Source organism: Hibiscus syriacus, unplaced genomic scaffold (assembly GCF_006381635.1).
Source record: "Hibiscus syriacus cultivar Baekdansim isolate YM2019G1 unplaced genomic scaffold, ASM638163v2 tig00002840_pilon, whole genome shotgun sequence".
Lineage (NCBI taxonomy): Eukaryota > Viridiplantae > Streptophyta > Magnoliopsida > Malvales > Malvaceae > Hibiscus > Hibiscus syriacus.
Genome location: NW_024061947.1, coordinates 6,817,218 through 6,835,493, shown reverse-complemented (window position 1 = coordinate 6,835,493; position 18,276 = coordinate 6,817,218). Strand labels below are relative to the sequence as shown.

Here is an 18,276-nt window from a genome sequence, read left to right as displayed (position 1 = left end):
ATTTATTCCTTAAGGTCAATTGAGCCGATTTTTTTTTTACAAAAACAATAAACATACCAGTTAGATATACCAAAAACTACAAATTATACACTATAAACAGACATGATATTAAACAGTGAAAACAATGTTTCAAACTAGCACGGTATTCACCCAAGTCATTATTCCATCATAGTTCACAAAATGCATCAGATAACATTCCAGAAGTAAGAACTTATATAAACATTTAAAAGGACAACATATAGATTTAGTGCAGGTTCAAGGACAACATAAAGAGTAGTAGTTTATTCTTGAAACTTAAATTAGCAACACTGTGAAGTTAGTATTTGTCTTTGTTTTTTGGTTGAAGAAATGCAATTCATTCAAGTTTCAATTTGCAGAATAAGAGTAGTTTCTGAAACTTAAATTCGTAACGCGAAAATGAAAATCACAATGCGAAAATAAAAATCGCAACGCGAAACTAAAATAGCATTGCGATTTTCATTTTGGTGTTGCGATTTTCATTTTCGTGTTGCGAATTTAAGTTTCAAAAACTATTCTTCTTCAAATTGAAATTTGAATGAATTGCATTTCTTCAACCAAAAAACAAAGACAAATACTAACTTCACAGGGTTAAAGACTAAACAGTTTAACAGTATTTGCAGCAACCGAATGAATTTACTAAGCAATCTCAGTGAAATGATTAATCTATATATATTGAAATTACCAGTAAATTTATCATCAATATAAGAAAAATCTAATAATAATAAAAAAATTTCAAAATAAAAATAAGAGATTAAAAAAATAACCCTCGGTGGTTGATTTTCTATTTCTGACCGTGAATGGTTGTGAGGGTTGCTCTGAAAGATGGAGATAGACGGATTTCGTCGGAGATGGGGACGGATTTCGTCGGAGATGGGGATGGATGTCGTCGTAGAGAGTGAGAGATGGAGATGAGACTGAGTTGTGATTTAGGGTTTTAGGTTATGATTTGCGATAATACTGTTTACATTTGTGTTGCGAAATTAATATTGTGTTTCGAATTCGAAAATAAAATTCGCGTTGCGAAAATAAACGCGCTTTGCGAATTTGGCTTTCGCGTTGCGAATTTGACTTTTGTGTTGCGAATTTGAAATTCAGTGTTGCGAATTTGACTATCGCGTTGCAAATTTGAAATTCAGCGTTGCGAATTTGACTTCTGTGTTACGATTTATATATTCGCGTTGCGAATTTAAAAATTGAGTTGCGAAATTGGAGTTCGCATTGCGAATTTGTTGGTCATTTTCGCAAATAAAAAAAATGGTTAAAATCGTATATTATAAGACATTTTCGATCACAGAGGTTATTCTCTTTGGAAAATCCAGTTAAACTTCGAAGATCATCTCCACAATCTGTATACTTGGAAACTCTTTTTTTATCCAATTATATCCATTGAAAATATAAGGTAGCTGATAACTCCTTTACTCACGAGTTGAATTTACAATATATGTGATTTGATAGGTTCCCAATGCTCCAACCCACTCTTTTTTCTTTCCTTTTTTTTTTTGTTCAACATGCTCCAATCCACTCAGAAAGTCTATAAATGGTAGATAATTATTGGAATAAGTTGCAAAATTTGAGGACAATATATATTATGTATATATCTATGTTTATATTTAACCCCTCTAACAACCATAACAAAGTTGGAGTCAACGCAGCCATTTAAAAAAAATAAGTATATCCTAGGTCGTAATTAGCCATAACCAGAGATTCGACTCCGAAATGCATTCCTTACAACTAAAACCAACACTTCCACGATAGATTCGACTTATAGGTAATCTGTCATCTCGCACAAGTCGTGGACTGATAATTCCTTTTTTTTAAAAAGAAAAGAAAATAAAATAAAATAAAATAAAAGAAACACGTCAGGGAAGGAGGCAGTGAGGAGAGAATGTATGCATCAGGTTGGGCATGATTACTTTTGCAGTGCAGGTTAATGTTAAAACACTATGTACAACAACTACAACCATACATCAGACTCGGAGCAATCACAGTAGGACACACCACTTCCACCCCACCCCCCCCCCTTTTTTTCCCAATAAGCAAATCTCCATTCCTTTGACCCCAATCCCCACCAACCCTTCGGGACAGAATTTTTCAAGCCTCTTTGGCAAAACATGATGGAATGAAATTCTCACCCACTGTACAATTACTCCTGAGATACAACAAATGATATGCCAAAACTTCCATCCCCAGTCACATGATGCATGATGCGCCTCATCATATGGCATCGGACCTATCAAATATCTCGCCACTGATTCTGCCACTCAACTGCCTTCATAAAGATATACCTCAGGTTCCGAACCAGAAACAGTTGCAGAAGGCAAAGATGGCCATCACCTCATTAGGCAAGTGAAAAACCTCGGGTATTGACAAGACCTAACCATTTTGCTCCAATTGTCCATCAGAACAAGCATCTTGTGGAATCTGTTTCTCCTTAGGAAGACGGTCGACAGGAACATAACAATATCCTTTCGGTAAGCGCAAATTCTTCATTGATGCTTCATCCGATGTCATTACCAACTCCTTTTCAAATGTTTCAATAGGCTGAGATTCACAACAAGCCAAATATCAGTCAAATTCCAGTGTGCACATGAAAGTGAGAGAGAACGTAAGTGTAAAATATTATACCTTTGTGGATTTTGAGATCCATTCTGCATTAACCAAAGCATTACGAGATGCAAGAGAATATCTATGAGGGATTTGCTTCCCAGAAAATGGCACCCTCTTTGTTGGCTTCCGAACAGAAAGGCTTTGGGAAGTGGAGCTGTCATCAGTTCTTTGATAATTGTCCACAGGCATAGGAACATTCTTCGCTTGATGCTTAACTGAGAGAGTACTGTCCACAGTTATATCATCTGATCGCATTGCTTCACTGCAAGATTTGTTATCATCTGTATGGCCTTTGAGAGAAGTGGTTGCAGATTCTAAGCTAACTTCCGGATGGAAAAAAGGACTACGAATAAGCACTGTATGAGTGGTATGCTCTCTTTTACAAGCAAGTATTTCATGCGAGCAAAGAACCAACTCCCGCTGCAAACATTCACAATCACATCCTCAGATTTACTTGTATGAAATAGAAAAACTATCCAACAGCAGCAATCGCATACGCTAAAACAAGAGACTAAGTTAGAAAAACAACCTTCAATTTTTCACGTTTGATGATTCTTTCACAAAGAAGACGTAATCTCTCCAGTTCAACCTGTAGAGGATAATCCATGTAAAATAATGCAAGGACCACACAATCCCATACAATAGAACACATTATAACACCAAAAATATAACACGGCACATATCTAAGCAACCAAAAAGTAGTCAAGAAAGTCCTTACCCGAATTTGCTTAATGTTTTTCAACTCCTCAATTCCATGTTTTTGATTTTCAGCCTACACATGTTATTGAACAGATAAACAATACAGGAAAAATAGAAGAATACAGAAAAATTAACTTTTTTTTTATAGGAATTGAAGGCCTCATTAAAAAAACCCCTTCTTGATTGTATGAGCTTGTAGAGAAGCTCATCAATCAGCGGAAGAGGGAAAAGAGTGCCTTAAAAATTTTATTAACCATAATAAATTACATAAAATACAACCAAGGGACTATCCCAAAATAACCAACAACAAAAAACTACCCAAACAGCCCCAACAGCCATGTATAATTCTACAACGACCTCCATTGAGTCAGGCCTGTATCTGATCTAGCACCACTACTAAAGACTTGCACCCTAAACTCGGCCAGGAAACCAAACAAAACAATCCCACAAAATGCTTGAAGCAGTCAACCAATCCCCTCCTTAGCAAGCTTGTCAGCTTCCACATTGCAACTCCTAGGGATCAATCTCAAAACAATATCCTTAGCCGAAATAGATGCCCCAATTTCCTCCACCATAGAACTGAAAAAAGCTGGTGCAGAGTTCTATTTAGAATCCAATCCACTGCTGTTTTGCAGTCACTTTCTATAATTAATCTCCCCTTGTTAGCCCAGTTTGATGAGAAGAAAAACACAATCCCTTCCTTAATAGCTTTCAACTCTGCTAAAATAGGAGTTCCAGGCCCTACCTCTATTGAGAAAGTGGCTAAGGTATTAGGGGTAGAATCTTTCAAAATACCACCTATACCACCTTGCAACCTATCCCCTCTTACCGCCCCATCAACGTTTAGTTTGAACATATCTATAGGCGGTGGAGACCAACAAATAACCTTCTCAATGACATGAGAGTACTGAAACTTATCTGCAAGCGTAGGATCCCCAACTAAAGTGTCAGAGTTGATACGAACCAAAGGATATTTAGCTAGAAACCATTTAGCCAATCTAAATCTGGCGAAGAAGAACAAAGATGAAGTGTCGACCTTCCAATTTTCGAAAACAACCAAATTCCTAACCTTCCATATTGACCATAAACCAACCCCCGGGATGAACTTCCAGATACTAGAATTCTTCCTTAGAAACAACCAAGAGCACAAAATTGAAATGGGGTCTTGAGGTAGAGCAGTAGAAACTTCCCATAACCTAAGGAATTTGGTCCATAACTCCCCTGCAACCACACAAGAGAAGAAAAGGTGTTCAACAGATTCTTCATGCAATTGACAGTGGACAAAGACCGTCTTCCAAAGGAATACCTCTCTTCTTCAACTCCTCTCTAACTGTCACTTTACCATGACAAAGCTGCCATAGAAACGTTTCCACTCTAGGAGGAACCAAACCAGCCCAAACCCACTTATTCCACTCGAACGAACCTTCTGAACTGCTATATAAAGACATCCTACATGACCAAAACAGGCCATCACCTTTCCCCGGCCACCCAAGAAAGTCATCCACTGAATCCAACAAAGATACATTTTCAATCAAGGACATTAATGCAATCCACTGATCCAGTTCCCAGTCAAGTAAATACCTTCTTAACTGGATGTTCCACACCCAAACATTCTGCACAAAACCACCAAACTCAGCTACTGTCCCCACCTTATTAATCGATAAAGCAAAAATTCTTGGAAATTGTGATTTTAAGGTTGAGTCATTGATCCACACATCATGCCAAAAAACAATCGATCTTCCATTACCAATATGAATCTTTGAATTAGCTCTCAAACATTCCCCAACCTCATCGTTTTTGACATAATTGTTTAGAATTGCTCTCCAAATCCAAGAATCATGTGGAGAAATAGCCTTCGTTATTGAAAGAGACAAGTTGCTAACGTTGCTCTTGCAGCATATCATCTTTTTCCACTGACTATTTTTATCATTTGCAAATTTCCATACCCATTTCCCAAGCAAAACTCTATTAATCAACCTCAGGTCTAAAATTCCCAACCCCCCTTCTTCAAACGGATGACAGACAGTTTTCCAGTTCACCCAGTGAACCCTTTTCTTAGCTGAACATCACCCCAAATAAAATTCGCCATTAAAGAATTCAATTTCTGCATGACCTTCACTGGAATTTTAAAAATTGAGGTAAAAAATGGGCAAGCTGGACAACACAGACTTAACCAACACTAATCTTCTAGCCATCGACAGAGAATTAGCTTTCCAGCCTGCTAATCTTTTGTAAAAATTTTGAACAAACGGATCCCACATACCCTCTGAATTCTTCTTTGAACCAAGCGGCAAACCAAGGTAAGTCATTGGAAAAGATCCCACTCCACAGCCCGCCATCTTAGCCCATTCTATTAAGCTGACCTCTTCCACATTAATACCATACAAAGAGCTCTTAGACAGATTTAAGTGCAGCCCTGACATCACACTGAAAACCCTCAAAACTCTCCTAATAATAAGGATATGCGTAGGAGAGTCTTTGCAGAATAATATTAGATCTGCAAACTGAAGGTGAGTCAGATGGAAAGAATTATCGCACCTGCCAATACTGAACCCTTCAAAAGACCCAGATCAGCCGCCTTGTTCAGCATTAAATTTAAAAGTTCCCCAACTATATTAAACAATAGAGGGGACAAACTGCAGCCCTGTCTTAAACCTTTAGAGATCTGAAATTCCTCAGTTGGAGACCCATTCACTAATACCGAGATAGAGGCTGAAGAGACACAACACTCCATCCAAGAAATCCATTTTTCACCAAAACCCATAGCCTGCAATCATCTCTGTTCAAAGTATGATCCTGAATTTTCACTAACTTGCCCCCATCTTGCTGCCAAACTAGTGAAGAAAGATACAGACCAACACTTTAAAGGAACACTAGTAAAAGACACTGCACAGTATGGTAAAGATTTGCACTTCTCGTCCAAAACAGGCTCCAGCCTATCGAACCAGAAGGATAAAACCTCCCACTTATCTTTCATTGTAGCCTCTTTTTCCTCCACTGTCTGAAAAACAACTAAGCAGGCGTTTTTAACATGACCCCACCTTATCACTTTAACAACAATTCCGTCGTTCCTTAAAGCCTTCTGCACAAAACCAACTTCGTAGATCGCCTTACAGATACCTGTTTAGGACGATTGAAGCCATGAACTTTCCTCCAAGGGAATAAATATATCCGAAGATTTCTTCCCCTCCCTCAAGGCTTCAGAGCTGCCCTTCTGCATGGCCTCACCTTTCTTCACGCCCACTACCGTATCTTTGTATGACCGTCCATCAAATAACTTATTCATCATCTCCTTCTTACCACCAGCATCAACAGGGGAAAATGGCTTTTTCCCTGATCGCTCCTTAGTGCCTTCAACTAAAGACCCTCTCGATCTAGAGCCCTTCCTACTCCTCACATTGCTACTCCTTTGATACTTCGCAAAGGACACTGAAATTCGCCTCCCATCGATGACTACATTATTCAACTTATCCTTTGCACTTAGCAGATCCTCTCTGCTAGCAAAGTGCACAAAGACAAACGTACAATACTTATAATTTGGTCTCCTATTAACGAAAGGAATAAACACCTTAATCACTTTGACGTGGCGACTAAAACGAACCCATAACTCACTTCCATTCACACTCCTACTAAGGTTGTCCACAAAAGCAACCCAAGAAACTCCCTCAGGCAAAGATCTCCCTTTGTCTGAAGAAGCACATCCCCACGATCTCTCACACACTCTCTCTCTAACTCTCTCATTCATGTTTTGTTTTTTAGTCCAAGGTATGCTTATAGAAAAATTAACTTTTAAAAGAAATCAAAGTTCCCAAACCTTTCCTCTCTGTTCCACACTGTGCTGTTCACAATAAGCTTTGTGATGCAATTTGCCACCACCAAGCTTCACATTCATACAGAAGCCAGCACTTCTAGAACAGGAGGGATGGAAAGTGATCTGACAGTGACCATGACTACACTGCAAAGGATAAAACTGCAGCTTCTTAGCAACATAGTACATTAATTGCAACGATTTCAAGTTAACAATTTCATTATAAAATAAGCATTTTTTACAATATATATATACCGCACCTTGATGCATGCACCATGCTTGCAACCGCATATACAACAAATGTCAACCCCCCTTGAAGCCATCTCCTGATATTCCATTCAACATAAATTTAAATAAGATTATAGAACTCTCTCCAAGTATAAGTTATCTAATGCCTTACACCCAAACATACCATTCCTTCGACAGGATTAACTTGTCCCCTTCTGAATGTTGATTCAAGAACCCACTACAAAATATTAAGAAAAAATCACTTCATTTCATTGAAAAGAGATGAAATATTAATGAACAGGAAGAAAGAAAAAATCACCTCAGCACAGAAAGCATGCACCCACTGGCCATCCACAGATTTCCTAAAAGCACCAGTAGTACCACCGCATAATCCACATTCAACAGCAGGATAAGGTTTCTCCCAAAAGTTTAGAGATGGAGCTCCAGAGGATCTAGATGAAAACAGTTCTTCGCATAATTCACAGCGCCAAGGACCCGTAGATTCTTTAACATTGCAATAGCAATCCAAGTGAACTGCAACCTGTGAGCAGAAGGGCTAAATCAAATCCCAAACAAATGAAAGTAAAATTTCTCATTGACAAATGGAAAACTATAGTTTTAGGCCAGAATACCTTGCACCCAGAACAGACTAAAATAGGACTCAGTACTGTCTCAGATCGTCTGCAGATGTCGCACGACCTAGGATGTCCTCTAGAAAAATCTTTAACTGATTGAACAATATGAGAGTACTTTTCAGATGAGATCCTTGGGACAGCATTCCTATAAAGTGCATCTTTTGCTCTTGTCTGATTGTTAATGCCAGATCTTCCAACAGAAGCATTCAGCTTCAATAAATTCTGCAAAAAGAATATAATAAGATTTTATCCTTATTTTGAAGCAAGAGAAAAATATATAGAAAAAAAGGATACATATGAATAACCTCTTGATTACTAGAATCTTCCAAGCCATCTTTTCTTGATGATGAAATCCTGGAGGAAGTAACTACAGCAGCAGTTGCAGCAGCCAACACTGCCTGTGCCTCCTTATGCCTTCTCTCTTTACGGCCCTGCTTCTTTGCTTCTCTTAGCCCATAAAGATATTGATTAACGAGAACAGTATCCCATATCTTTGTCCTAGCTGTTTCAACCTCCTGTGATAGACTTCTAGCAACCCTAGAAACTAAATTATCTGCAAGCACAAATAGCACAGAATGCAAGTTATAGGTTACATCACACACAGAGAAAGAACCCTTGAGTAGAAAAGACGAATACCAGTAACATGGTTTCTTGCAACTGCATTGCCCAGTAATCTATGTTGATAATATATGATTTCCCCTTCTACCTCATTCTCGGGTGAAAATATGAGAGCCCCCAACTTCTTAGCCTTAACCGAAAGCACTGAATCATCAGATTGACAACTCTTTTCATTGCACTTTGAATGTTCACTTTGGTGATTGCAGCAAACACTAGCATTTGAAGATGCTACCAGGCGAGAGAGACCTCCCTCCCCTGCACCTGCAAAGCACAACTTATTAGACTTGCCCAAAACGACAAGCAGAAAGAAAGAAGAAATTGCAGCCTAATAAAGAGATGAAATTTGCCACCAAACTCCTTTAATGCTTCCTTTCTGCCTTCATACTCACCTACTTTATTCTTACAAAGCATCCCATTCTGCATCTGCAGCATTTGCTTCCGTGTATAGGGGTGAATGTAAAAATTAGAAAAATCTTCAGTTCTTCTGCAAAACAAAATTATAAAAAATCAGAAATTGTCTCACCAAAATAAACGGAAAATATCCTGTGATTTAATAAATAGAGAAGGGTCTTTTCACAAAGTTTACATGAGATCCATGATAATTGGATTAATGATTGAGTAAATGGAATTTCCTTGATCTTGTTTCTTCTCAAGAGTGGTTTCCCTCTCTGATTGATTCCTTCCATAAAGACTGTCATTTAAGAGATCAGTTGAATTTCCTGTCCAATTGCACAATTTCAATTTATAAATACAATTCACATCAGAATCATAAAAAACAATTAAATTGATTGCCGAGATTAAAAAACACATAACCATAGAAACTTCATTGCTGATAATACAGCATTTTCACATTTCATACAGTAGGAAATAACATCTCGACCCCCAACTTCCTAGAAAACACGGGAGCTTTTTTCCCTTTCAGGGGTCAGTTGAGGTCAAATTTAACATATTAAAAAGGTACTTAATATTCTTAGGACAAATTACATGTCTTACAAAATATGGTTAAGGAAAAAAAATGCAATCTTGTCATGTAATTTTTTGTGATCTAGCCTCACAAAAGATGCCAAACTGAAACTTTCAACTGACAATTAGAACTGCAAAAATATCCATAGATCCTATCCATGTTGCCTGGACTCTTCATTTTTTCCCCTAAAGTACCCATGTCTGACATCTATGACACATATCAGGACATTGGTACGAGAGTATGATCACTGAAATATATGCAAAAACATTGAAAACATTGAGAACCCATGTTAAATGAAGACCGGTGTCTAACACTTGACTGAGTTATAGGATCCTACCCCTTACACTTGATATTACATATGCAAGAAAAAAGAAGTATTGATATTACATAAAAAGCTAAATATTAGTTGCTTCAAGAAAAAAGAGCTTTTAGGCCACTGTACAGTGATTTCAACAAAACTTTCTCCCTTGAAACTCATATCCATTTCAGCACCAATAGTACCAAAAGGGGGAAATGATATTAAACCTTTCCCCTGCAAGTAGCTTGACCAACAAAAAGGGTATTACAGAAAGCAAATAATTCAAGAAAGAATACCTTCAGATTTGTGAAAATGACTCTCCAAAGTGTTCTTGTAACATTCAGGTTTGGCTGAATTCTACATAGAAAAGGAAATACCATTTAAGAAATGGAAGAACGAGTTAAAAATAAATGGGCATAAATATAATATAGCCTATGATACAATACCTAAAGTAAACAAATAATACAGCCAGCGCAGAAGCATACTCCCAAAACAGTTTCTTCTTTAAATATTGTGAGTTCAGAAATTGAATATTATATTCCCACTCCGCAGATCACACAATTTTTTCAGGGTGAAAGCAGAAAAAAGGGAGAAATTAAATTACTAGAGCACCATCTTACACATCATAAGTTCATGTTTTGCACTTAATAGTTCATTAAAAGATATTATTGAATCCTGATTAAGCACGGTATAGTTACATGAGCACACCTTATAAGGGAAAATGCTGAAATTATTCTCACAACATGACTAAGAAAATCTAAACATGATGAACTTCACGGAAGATAAGCGTTCTACAATCCCTTTCAATTTATTATTCAATCTTAAAATTAACAACATGAATTAAAATATTGGTTTTAAATACATCACAAAAGGAACACTCAACGTCCATTTTTTTACAATTTAAAGGGGCATGGTAAACCAACTCTCCGCACAACTTGCACTGAACAGTATTGGTAAATAAGGAGCATTGATGAACAAAAAGAACTGTGAAGGGCAGACGACATTCGAAGGCAGCAACATATCTGCCCAAATGCCAGCTTAAAAGAACTTTCTAGAGTCATTATATAAACTACATCTACAATGTTCATAACATAGAATGGCCTACACAACTAGAACATATTCAGTCCAGGAAACGAATATCTACAAAAACTAAATAAATTCAAAAACCAAAGCATTAGGCAAAAGAAGGCTTTCAGGTCACAAGAGCTCCTACGGCAACAAACCAGACAACTGACGCTTAGAATGAGAATCTGCTAAAAATCATGTGTTTCAAATTGATAGTTCAGCTCATCAAAGGGAGACTGAACTGTTACGACTTGTTAAAGAGAGACCCAGATGTTTTAGGGTTTTTTATATAAATATTGATTAGGGTTTTATTATTCTACACATCTCTTTAAATAAGGGCCAGACTCATTACATAAAGAGGAAACCTATTCTTAAAAGGAACATAAATCAACTGAAATAAAGAAAAAACATAATCAATATACCTAAGGAAAGAAATAAAAGTGTAAACTAAATCTTAATTAAATAATCTTATCAAAAAAAAAATCCTAATTAAATAAGGTATATTAAGGTCCTTTCCTAACATATTTTTTGCCAGTAACAGAATCAAAATTTTAAAAGGCGCAAGGTGCACTGAGGACTGAGGCGCAAAGGGTCCCTGGAGCCTGGGCGCAGGAAGAAGGCACAGGATGAAGGAGCAGGGCAATGTGCAAGGCGCAGGGCGAAGGCGCACGCCTTTCGTAGGCGTGGTGCCCTTTTGTGTTAAAAATTATATATCAATTATAGAGCATACTTTATACTCAAAATATAAATAATTAATTTTATTACATAAGAAGCTATCATTAATTTTCTAGTTTTCACTATGAATTATAAATGATAAGAAATTAGGAATAAGAAAATATGTAAAAAAAAAAAGGTTAAAAACATTGCAAATTACATTGTACACGTGTAAGATGTGCAACGCAATTCTTACATGTGGAAGATGTGCTGTGTACTTCGTACATGTGCAAGATGTCAGGGTTATAATGTGTTAGGGCTATGGAATATGGAGAAAAATATGATGAATGAACTTTAAGGTTTATGTACTAATCTATTACATAACCCATTAATTTTTTTCTATTTCTTTTCTAATCTTCGGATTTCTTCCTATTTTATGTACTAATCTATTACATAACCCATTAATTTTTTTCTTACAATATCCCCCCAAAGGTGATTGAAGAGCACACCTAACGCTTTAGAAAAGCCTCAAAAGTGCACGCCTAGCGTTTGGTTCAGCTCCCACAAGCGCCTAACGTTTAAGCACATATAGGTGCGCTTTTAAAACTAAGAACAGAATCCCTCGTGCGTCTAAACCTACTCCATAAAACATCAATTTCCTATCCCATCAAAAGAAAGAAATGCACAAGTAGAGTATATGAATGATATTGATGGCTGATGGGAGCATAAAACATAAAGCAATAGTGCTGAAAAAGAAGTAACACTTCAAAAAAATAATCAATGTTAACCAAAATAAACTTGAAAATCACAACTAGGCTACTAATGAAAAAGCAACAGTATGCCAGATTATACTAATCATAGAGAAGAACTCAAGGAATTTATACATCCAGAAGTAAACAAAACATACATATACCCACTAAAAGGCAAAATTCAACAGAATGATAAATCAAAATTAAAAGTTGGATTAAAAAAATCCTTTGAAATGAAAATTAATGATTTTGAATATTACCTTTCTAGTGGTTCCAAGAATAGATAATTTACTCAAATCATTTGTTTCTTCCTTAGTAAGCAGATCAAAACTAGCTTCATCCATTACAACCCCAATATCATCAAAAACTTCATCAGAGGAGCATATTACTTTGTTATCCCTCAAATCCTTCACATTGTTCTTGGTTATTCTTCGATGGGGCATAGGCTCAATAACAACAAGATCTGCTATGTCAGACTTGGATACCATTATATCGTCAGAAATATCTGTTGATCCAGTCTCAGCCTTCGGTGAAATCAAAGACTTAATATTAACTTTTAAATTTTTCTGGGAAGAGACGATATATGCATGATTACTAAGCCATTTCACTAATTTGCATCGCAAGTCGGGTGCCAAGCTATCATTCTGAAGAAAGAAAAACAATAAAAACAAAGAAAATTAAGGAAGATGAAAGCACCAACTGACTAAAACTGCTTTCAGTAAACAATTATGAGATAAAGAAACCATGATTGCAGGTATTACATTTAATGAAGCACTCAAAGAATCAGCCGAGAATCCAATCTCCAACGCTACATCTTTTACACTGACTTTCCCTCTTTCAATTAGCTGTGCACAATGTGTAGATTGTAAGACAGAACAATTCAGAGATTTAAAACCACTGAGAAAATATTATCAACCCATGGATGACTAGATCAGATACCTTCTTCAAAATCATTGCAAAATTAAGGGAGTTAGATGGGTTACGTTCATCATCATTGTTCTTCTCCAACAACCCCATATCACCCAGCTGCTGTGTCTCACCATATTCTGATGCAATTTGGGCACTTGATCTGGTATCAGACAAACCTATGTCTTGCAACTCACCACCACCAGATTTATCAGAGTTATCATCTGGAGATTCTATGTCCACTGCAATATTATCTCCATTGCTTAGGCTAATTTTGGATTTTTGAGGATTGTCTATAGAAGAGTTGGTGCCAGAAGCACAAAGTTCACCATGTGATGGGGAACTGCTGTTATCATAAATTTCTGAATGCTTGGAGCAAAAAGCCCGCAACTCGATCTGTAGAAAGAATACGGAGCATTTATGATCATAAAACTCAAAATATGAAGAAGCTGCTAATGAATAAAAAAATCTGTCAGGAAAAAAGAATTTGACTTGCATTATCACACCCATGTCTTCCCCAAACTTCCATTCTATGCCTGGCTTCTCTTGCACATAGAGGATGGAATGAGGTTCTGCAAGCTCCTGCAAAAAACACTAACATCCATCACAACGGGAAGCATTATAAACAGATTAAGATTTCAAGAAGATTAATAAAGAGAGAACGAAACATGTCAAGACAACACAGCTCAACATTGAAGCAAGGGAACCAAGGCATGGAAGGTCAAACCATTGTGATAACAATTCATTTATAAAAGTTGTACTCTTTGATAAGCAATGAAATGTGTTATGCGCTACAGACAGTATTAAAATAAAAATTAAAGGAATTGATATTTTGAACATAAGTTATACCACCTAATGAACTACTAATTTCCCATTACTCAACGTATGTTACATATATAACTATTGCAACCTCGAAAGAGTTAAGAGTGTTTGACTTCAGAAAGTTATCCAGAAGCTAATAGCAGTTCTATGATAAGGTAAAAATCCATGAACTCACTGGAGTCCATTCAAAACTTAACTAAAAGAACCATTTTCGGGTTCCAACAGAAAAATTGTCATGATTGGACTCCGACCAGAATATTGGTACTAATTGATTCTACTAACCTACTCAAGTTCTCTAAGGCCAAGGGAGCCAAAAGCCACTGTGTTGCTTATGATCAAAGACATTACACTTCCTTAGTATCAACATGGGGCACGGATATGCTGATACAGTTCCCTAGAGACCATAAGATTTTTCAACAGAAGGAAAGAATACTTCAAAGTATTTCAATCTAGTATTGTCCATCTCTAATCCAAAATACTGGGCAGATAGATTAGACTATAAAGACCACTGCCAAAATCTGTGTAGTAACAAGTATGCGAAAAAAAAGGATAATATTTTCATGACAACTTCCACTGCCAATTAAACATTGATCAGCTGCAATCAACCTTATAACTTCATCTAAAGTCATGTAGGTACTGCTGTTTTGCTATGTGTTGAGTGGGCTGCTATCGTTTCTGAGTAGTATTCCGATCTTATTGTACTTGGTTCCTATGAAATAAAATTTCTAAGGCACTCTTTTCCTCCTTCCAATGTCCGTTGAGTCTTTGTTGCTTGACGGTTGTGAAGGGGGGCTTTAACGAGTCCTTCCTTTTTATCAAAAAAAAACTTCATCCAAAGTCTACATAAGGTCCAAGCAATTTGATATCACAAGGGAAGGTTAAGGTTCTCTTAAGTTTTTCTAAATAGCAATATTCCTAAGTGAGAACTCACATTTGCATCAAAAGAAAAAAAAATCAAAAGTTGTCAGCATATAAAGCATTCAAACTGTACTCTCCAGATTCTTCATTAAATATTCTATATAAGGCACAAATTCAATTTGAGAACGCCTTTCCTAAACAACGCATCAGCCTTCAATAGAAAAATATGCTCTTGGAAAACCTGTTGATCTCCAAGATACTAATATTATCAAATGAGGAACTTCTCTACAAAGGTTTGTTGACCAATGAATGAATCTCAATTCTCTACAAGGTAGTTTGAGAATCACTACTTATAACACAACAAAATGATAGCAATTATTCTTGATAAGAATCACTTCAAATAACAGATTTTGCAGTTGCAAAGAATCTAGACTTAAGAATGTAAAAAAGTAGCCAAAGATGTTAATAAAAGAATTCCCTCCTTGCACCAACCAAAAAAGAGAAGCAGAATGGTATAAAAAGGTAGCAACAAACATACCATGACTACACCGAACACATGCACCGAACTTCACCTTGCATACATTACAAACTAATTTCTTTCTCGCTTCATTTATTCCTCCAACATTAACAATTGGTCCTATCTTTGTCATGTCTTCTATATAAACCTCAGGCATCCATAGTGAGCAAAATAAGTGTGCAAATTCCACAGTGGCGTCATTTCCATCATTCTTTTGGATAGGCTTTAATGCACCACCCTGCTTTGGACAAAGAACACAAGGTTTCACCGTATCATTCCCATCATTTGCCTGCTTACACCAAGAACAGAGCAAAGGACTATCTACATCATTTTGCACCCCATAGCACTTTTGATGAACAGCAACCTTGCAAGAACTACAAACAATTAATCTGTCTGATTCTATTCTGGTTACACCCGTGCAACAAAAGTGACATAAAGATGAATTCCCATCACATGGACATGCAATTAATATTTTCTCCAGCCCAGCATCCTCTCCAACAAGCTTCCGCTTCTTTGAAGGTCGCTCTGAAGTTAACAATACCCTACTCCTAGAGCCTAAAAGCCACTCTAAACTACTAGTTGAATCTGGAGCAAAGCACACTTCTGCTTCCTTCGGTGAAAACTGAGCTTGCGTTGCACAGCTATCAATTTCCATAAATTGCACACACTCAACCCTGACGACCTCCTTCCCTTCCTCACCAACATTACCGTTTTCGTTCCTACCATTAAAATTCTCTCCACTGCTCACATTCGCCTTCTCATCCGCTTCAGCATCCAAATTCAAATTCCCCGTTGGCTCATTCCCAACACAAGGAATCATAAAACACTTCTTCCTAGAAGCTAAGGACCTAAATGGGGTAATATCAGACAAAGCATCGATATCCGGCAATGTGAGGTCCCTAAAATATTCTTCCGTTTCAACCCAAATGCTGGCTTCTCGCGCCTTTTCCCCCTGCTTCGATGACTTCTTATCTTCTCCAGAATGCGACTTTTTATGTTTCTTCCTACTATCAGTCTTCTTCAATAAACTAGCCAGTCCACTGGGCAGAGTTGGCACGCTCAACCCAGCAACAGAACCACCTTCAGGGATATCAAAGGGTGAACGTTGGCTAAGGGCTTTCCGTGCCTGAGAAAAGAAATCGACACCAATATCATATTGCTTCTCGGAAGTCCCGGGCTGGGTCACCGGACTCCGACTAGAAGCCCTAGAAATTGGGCGGCAAGGAATCTTCTCGGTTCCGCAACCTCTGTCAGATCCCCTACCCTTCATCTTCTTCTGCCGTTGGTATACGGCTCCGGTCATCACTGACGACAACGACAAGCATCAGTGCCACCAAAGCCTTCAAATTCCATAAACGTCGAGCCCTAGGCCTAAACCTAACCCTAATCCTACTCCGCCCCTGGGAAAACACAAAACCCTAACCCTAAAATAAAAAGTTCCAGTATCAATCCTTTCAAAAGATAAATAAAAGAAAATGGAATAGAATAGCCATAGAAATGGAAACCGAAGAAGATAAACACAGCGCCTCGGGTTAGGGGGGTGTTGTTTCGGATCCGATTTAAGTGTGGCGTTGTTTGCTTGTGAGTTGGGTTCGAAGAGAGAGAAAGATAATTGGGAAAAATTAAAAGAGAGAAAGATTCGCGTTTTCTGCAGGCATAAAGGACGGTTCGTTTTAGGATGTTTTTAACTGGGGTTTAGATAACATGTATACGTGTATATTTGTGCAGCTGCACGTTTCACCACGTGGTTCATCTTTATTGGCTTAAACGGATAAGATTCAACTATTATCACCCGTGTAGGTTATTGGGTTCTTACCATAAATTTACCTCTAATTTTTTTAATTTTTTTATATATTCTAAATATTCTTTATATTTTTAATAAAATTTTGTTTTTTATCTTAAAATTTTATGAATTTTTCTCACTTTAAAATCTTATAAATTCGTCTTTTTAAAATTTTTATAGATCTATCCCTTTAATATAAAATTATATATTCGTATGTGTGGCTTGTACTAGATCTTTCTTATTGTTTTATTTAAAATATTTAAGTCATTAATTACATCTATTTGAGGATTCATTAAGTGGTTTAAATGGTAAAAAATAAAATTTATCCTAAAGGATCTATTCATTCTTTTTTTTTTATAATTTGTGTCATTTTCTATAGATTGAATCAATTTTTTTCTTTGATTTTGTTAAACCGACAGCGACATCAGTATTGATATTGGTTCTCAGATGTCGATTATCTTTTTTCTTTGTTTATTTTTTAGTATTTTTAATAAGAATATTTTTGTCTTTATGACACATTTATTTTTGTCTTTTGGTAGTTTTTAGTTTTTTGTCGTTATTTTCATTTATTTTTTTCTCAGGGTTGGATTTGACATCGCTACGACTGATCAAGATGACTCTTATTTGTTATCATGCTGATATTCTCTACTTTGGACCCTCGGATTGATTTGGATATGCGTTTTTCGTTCGTGGTTAATTTTCTCACGTCGTTCAACTCTAATTTGCGATTTGTCGATGATCTTTCAGTAGCTTCATCCTATTTTATGGTTCGTTTGCGATGCAATCATATTTGTTCGTATCTTTATTTTGATCGAGTTTTTTTATTAGATTTTTTAACATTTTCCTTATTTAGTCCTTATGTGATCTAGGTTATTAGTTTTTGCCTCAATGTAATAGTAAAATGTCATAATTATATTTTAGATTTATGATTATGCTGGTAAATCTTTATTGTAATTTTAGATATTTTATATTTTTAATAAAACTAACGACTTCATATAAAAAAAATCTTGAATAGATATAGGAATGTTATTTATCCTAAAGGAT

At 36.6% G+C, this 18,276-nt stretch overlaps 1 protein-coding gene across 2 annotated transcripts; it reads right to left on the bottom strand.

Annotated features, from left to right (window-relative positions):
* Window positions 1–2,041: 2,041 nt before the first annotated feature.
* On the bottom strand, window positions 2,042–17,074 carry LOC120155865. 2 transcript variants are annotated; one of them, XM_039167328.1, is made up of 19 exons: window positions 15,471–17,074; window positions 13,749–13,834; window positions 13,286–13,648; window positions 13,108–13,191; window positions 12,607–12,990; window positions 10,175–10,235; window positions 9,203–9,335; window positions 8,964–9,100; window positions 8,635–8,877; window positions 8,304–8,551; window positions 7,996–8,220; window positions 7,683–7,904; window positions 7,548–7,601; window positions 7,396–7,461; window positions 7,142–7,282; window positions 3,347–3,400; window positions 3,158–3,217; window positions 2,647–3,048; window positions 2,042–2,562 (listed from the first exon to the last, which is right to left on the bottom strand). In XM_039167328.1, exons 1-19 carry the CDS (start codon window positions 16,750–16,752, stop codon window positions 2,395–2,397), a joined length of 4,413 nt encoding a protein of 1,470 aa, XP_039023259.1. In that variant the 5' UTR covers window positions 16,753–17,074; the 3' UTR covers window positions 2,042–2,394. The 2 variants fall into 2 exon arrangements, with proteins under 2 accessions (XP_039023259.1, XP_039023269.1); XM_039167338.1 differs by having other exon boundaries at window positions 9,006–9,100; window positions 15,471–17,073.
* Window positions 17,075–18,276: the final 1,202 nt, after the last annotated feature.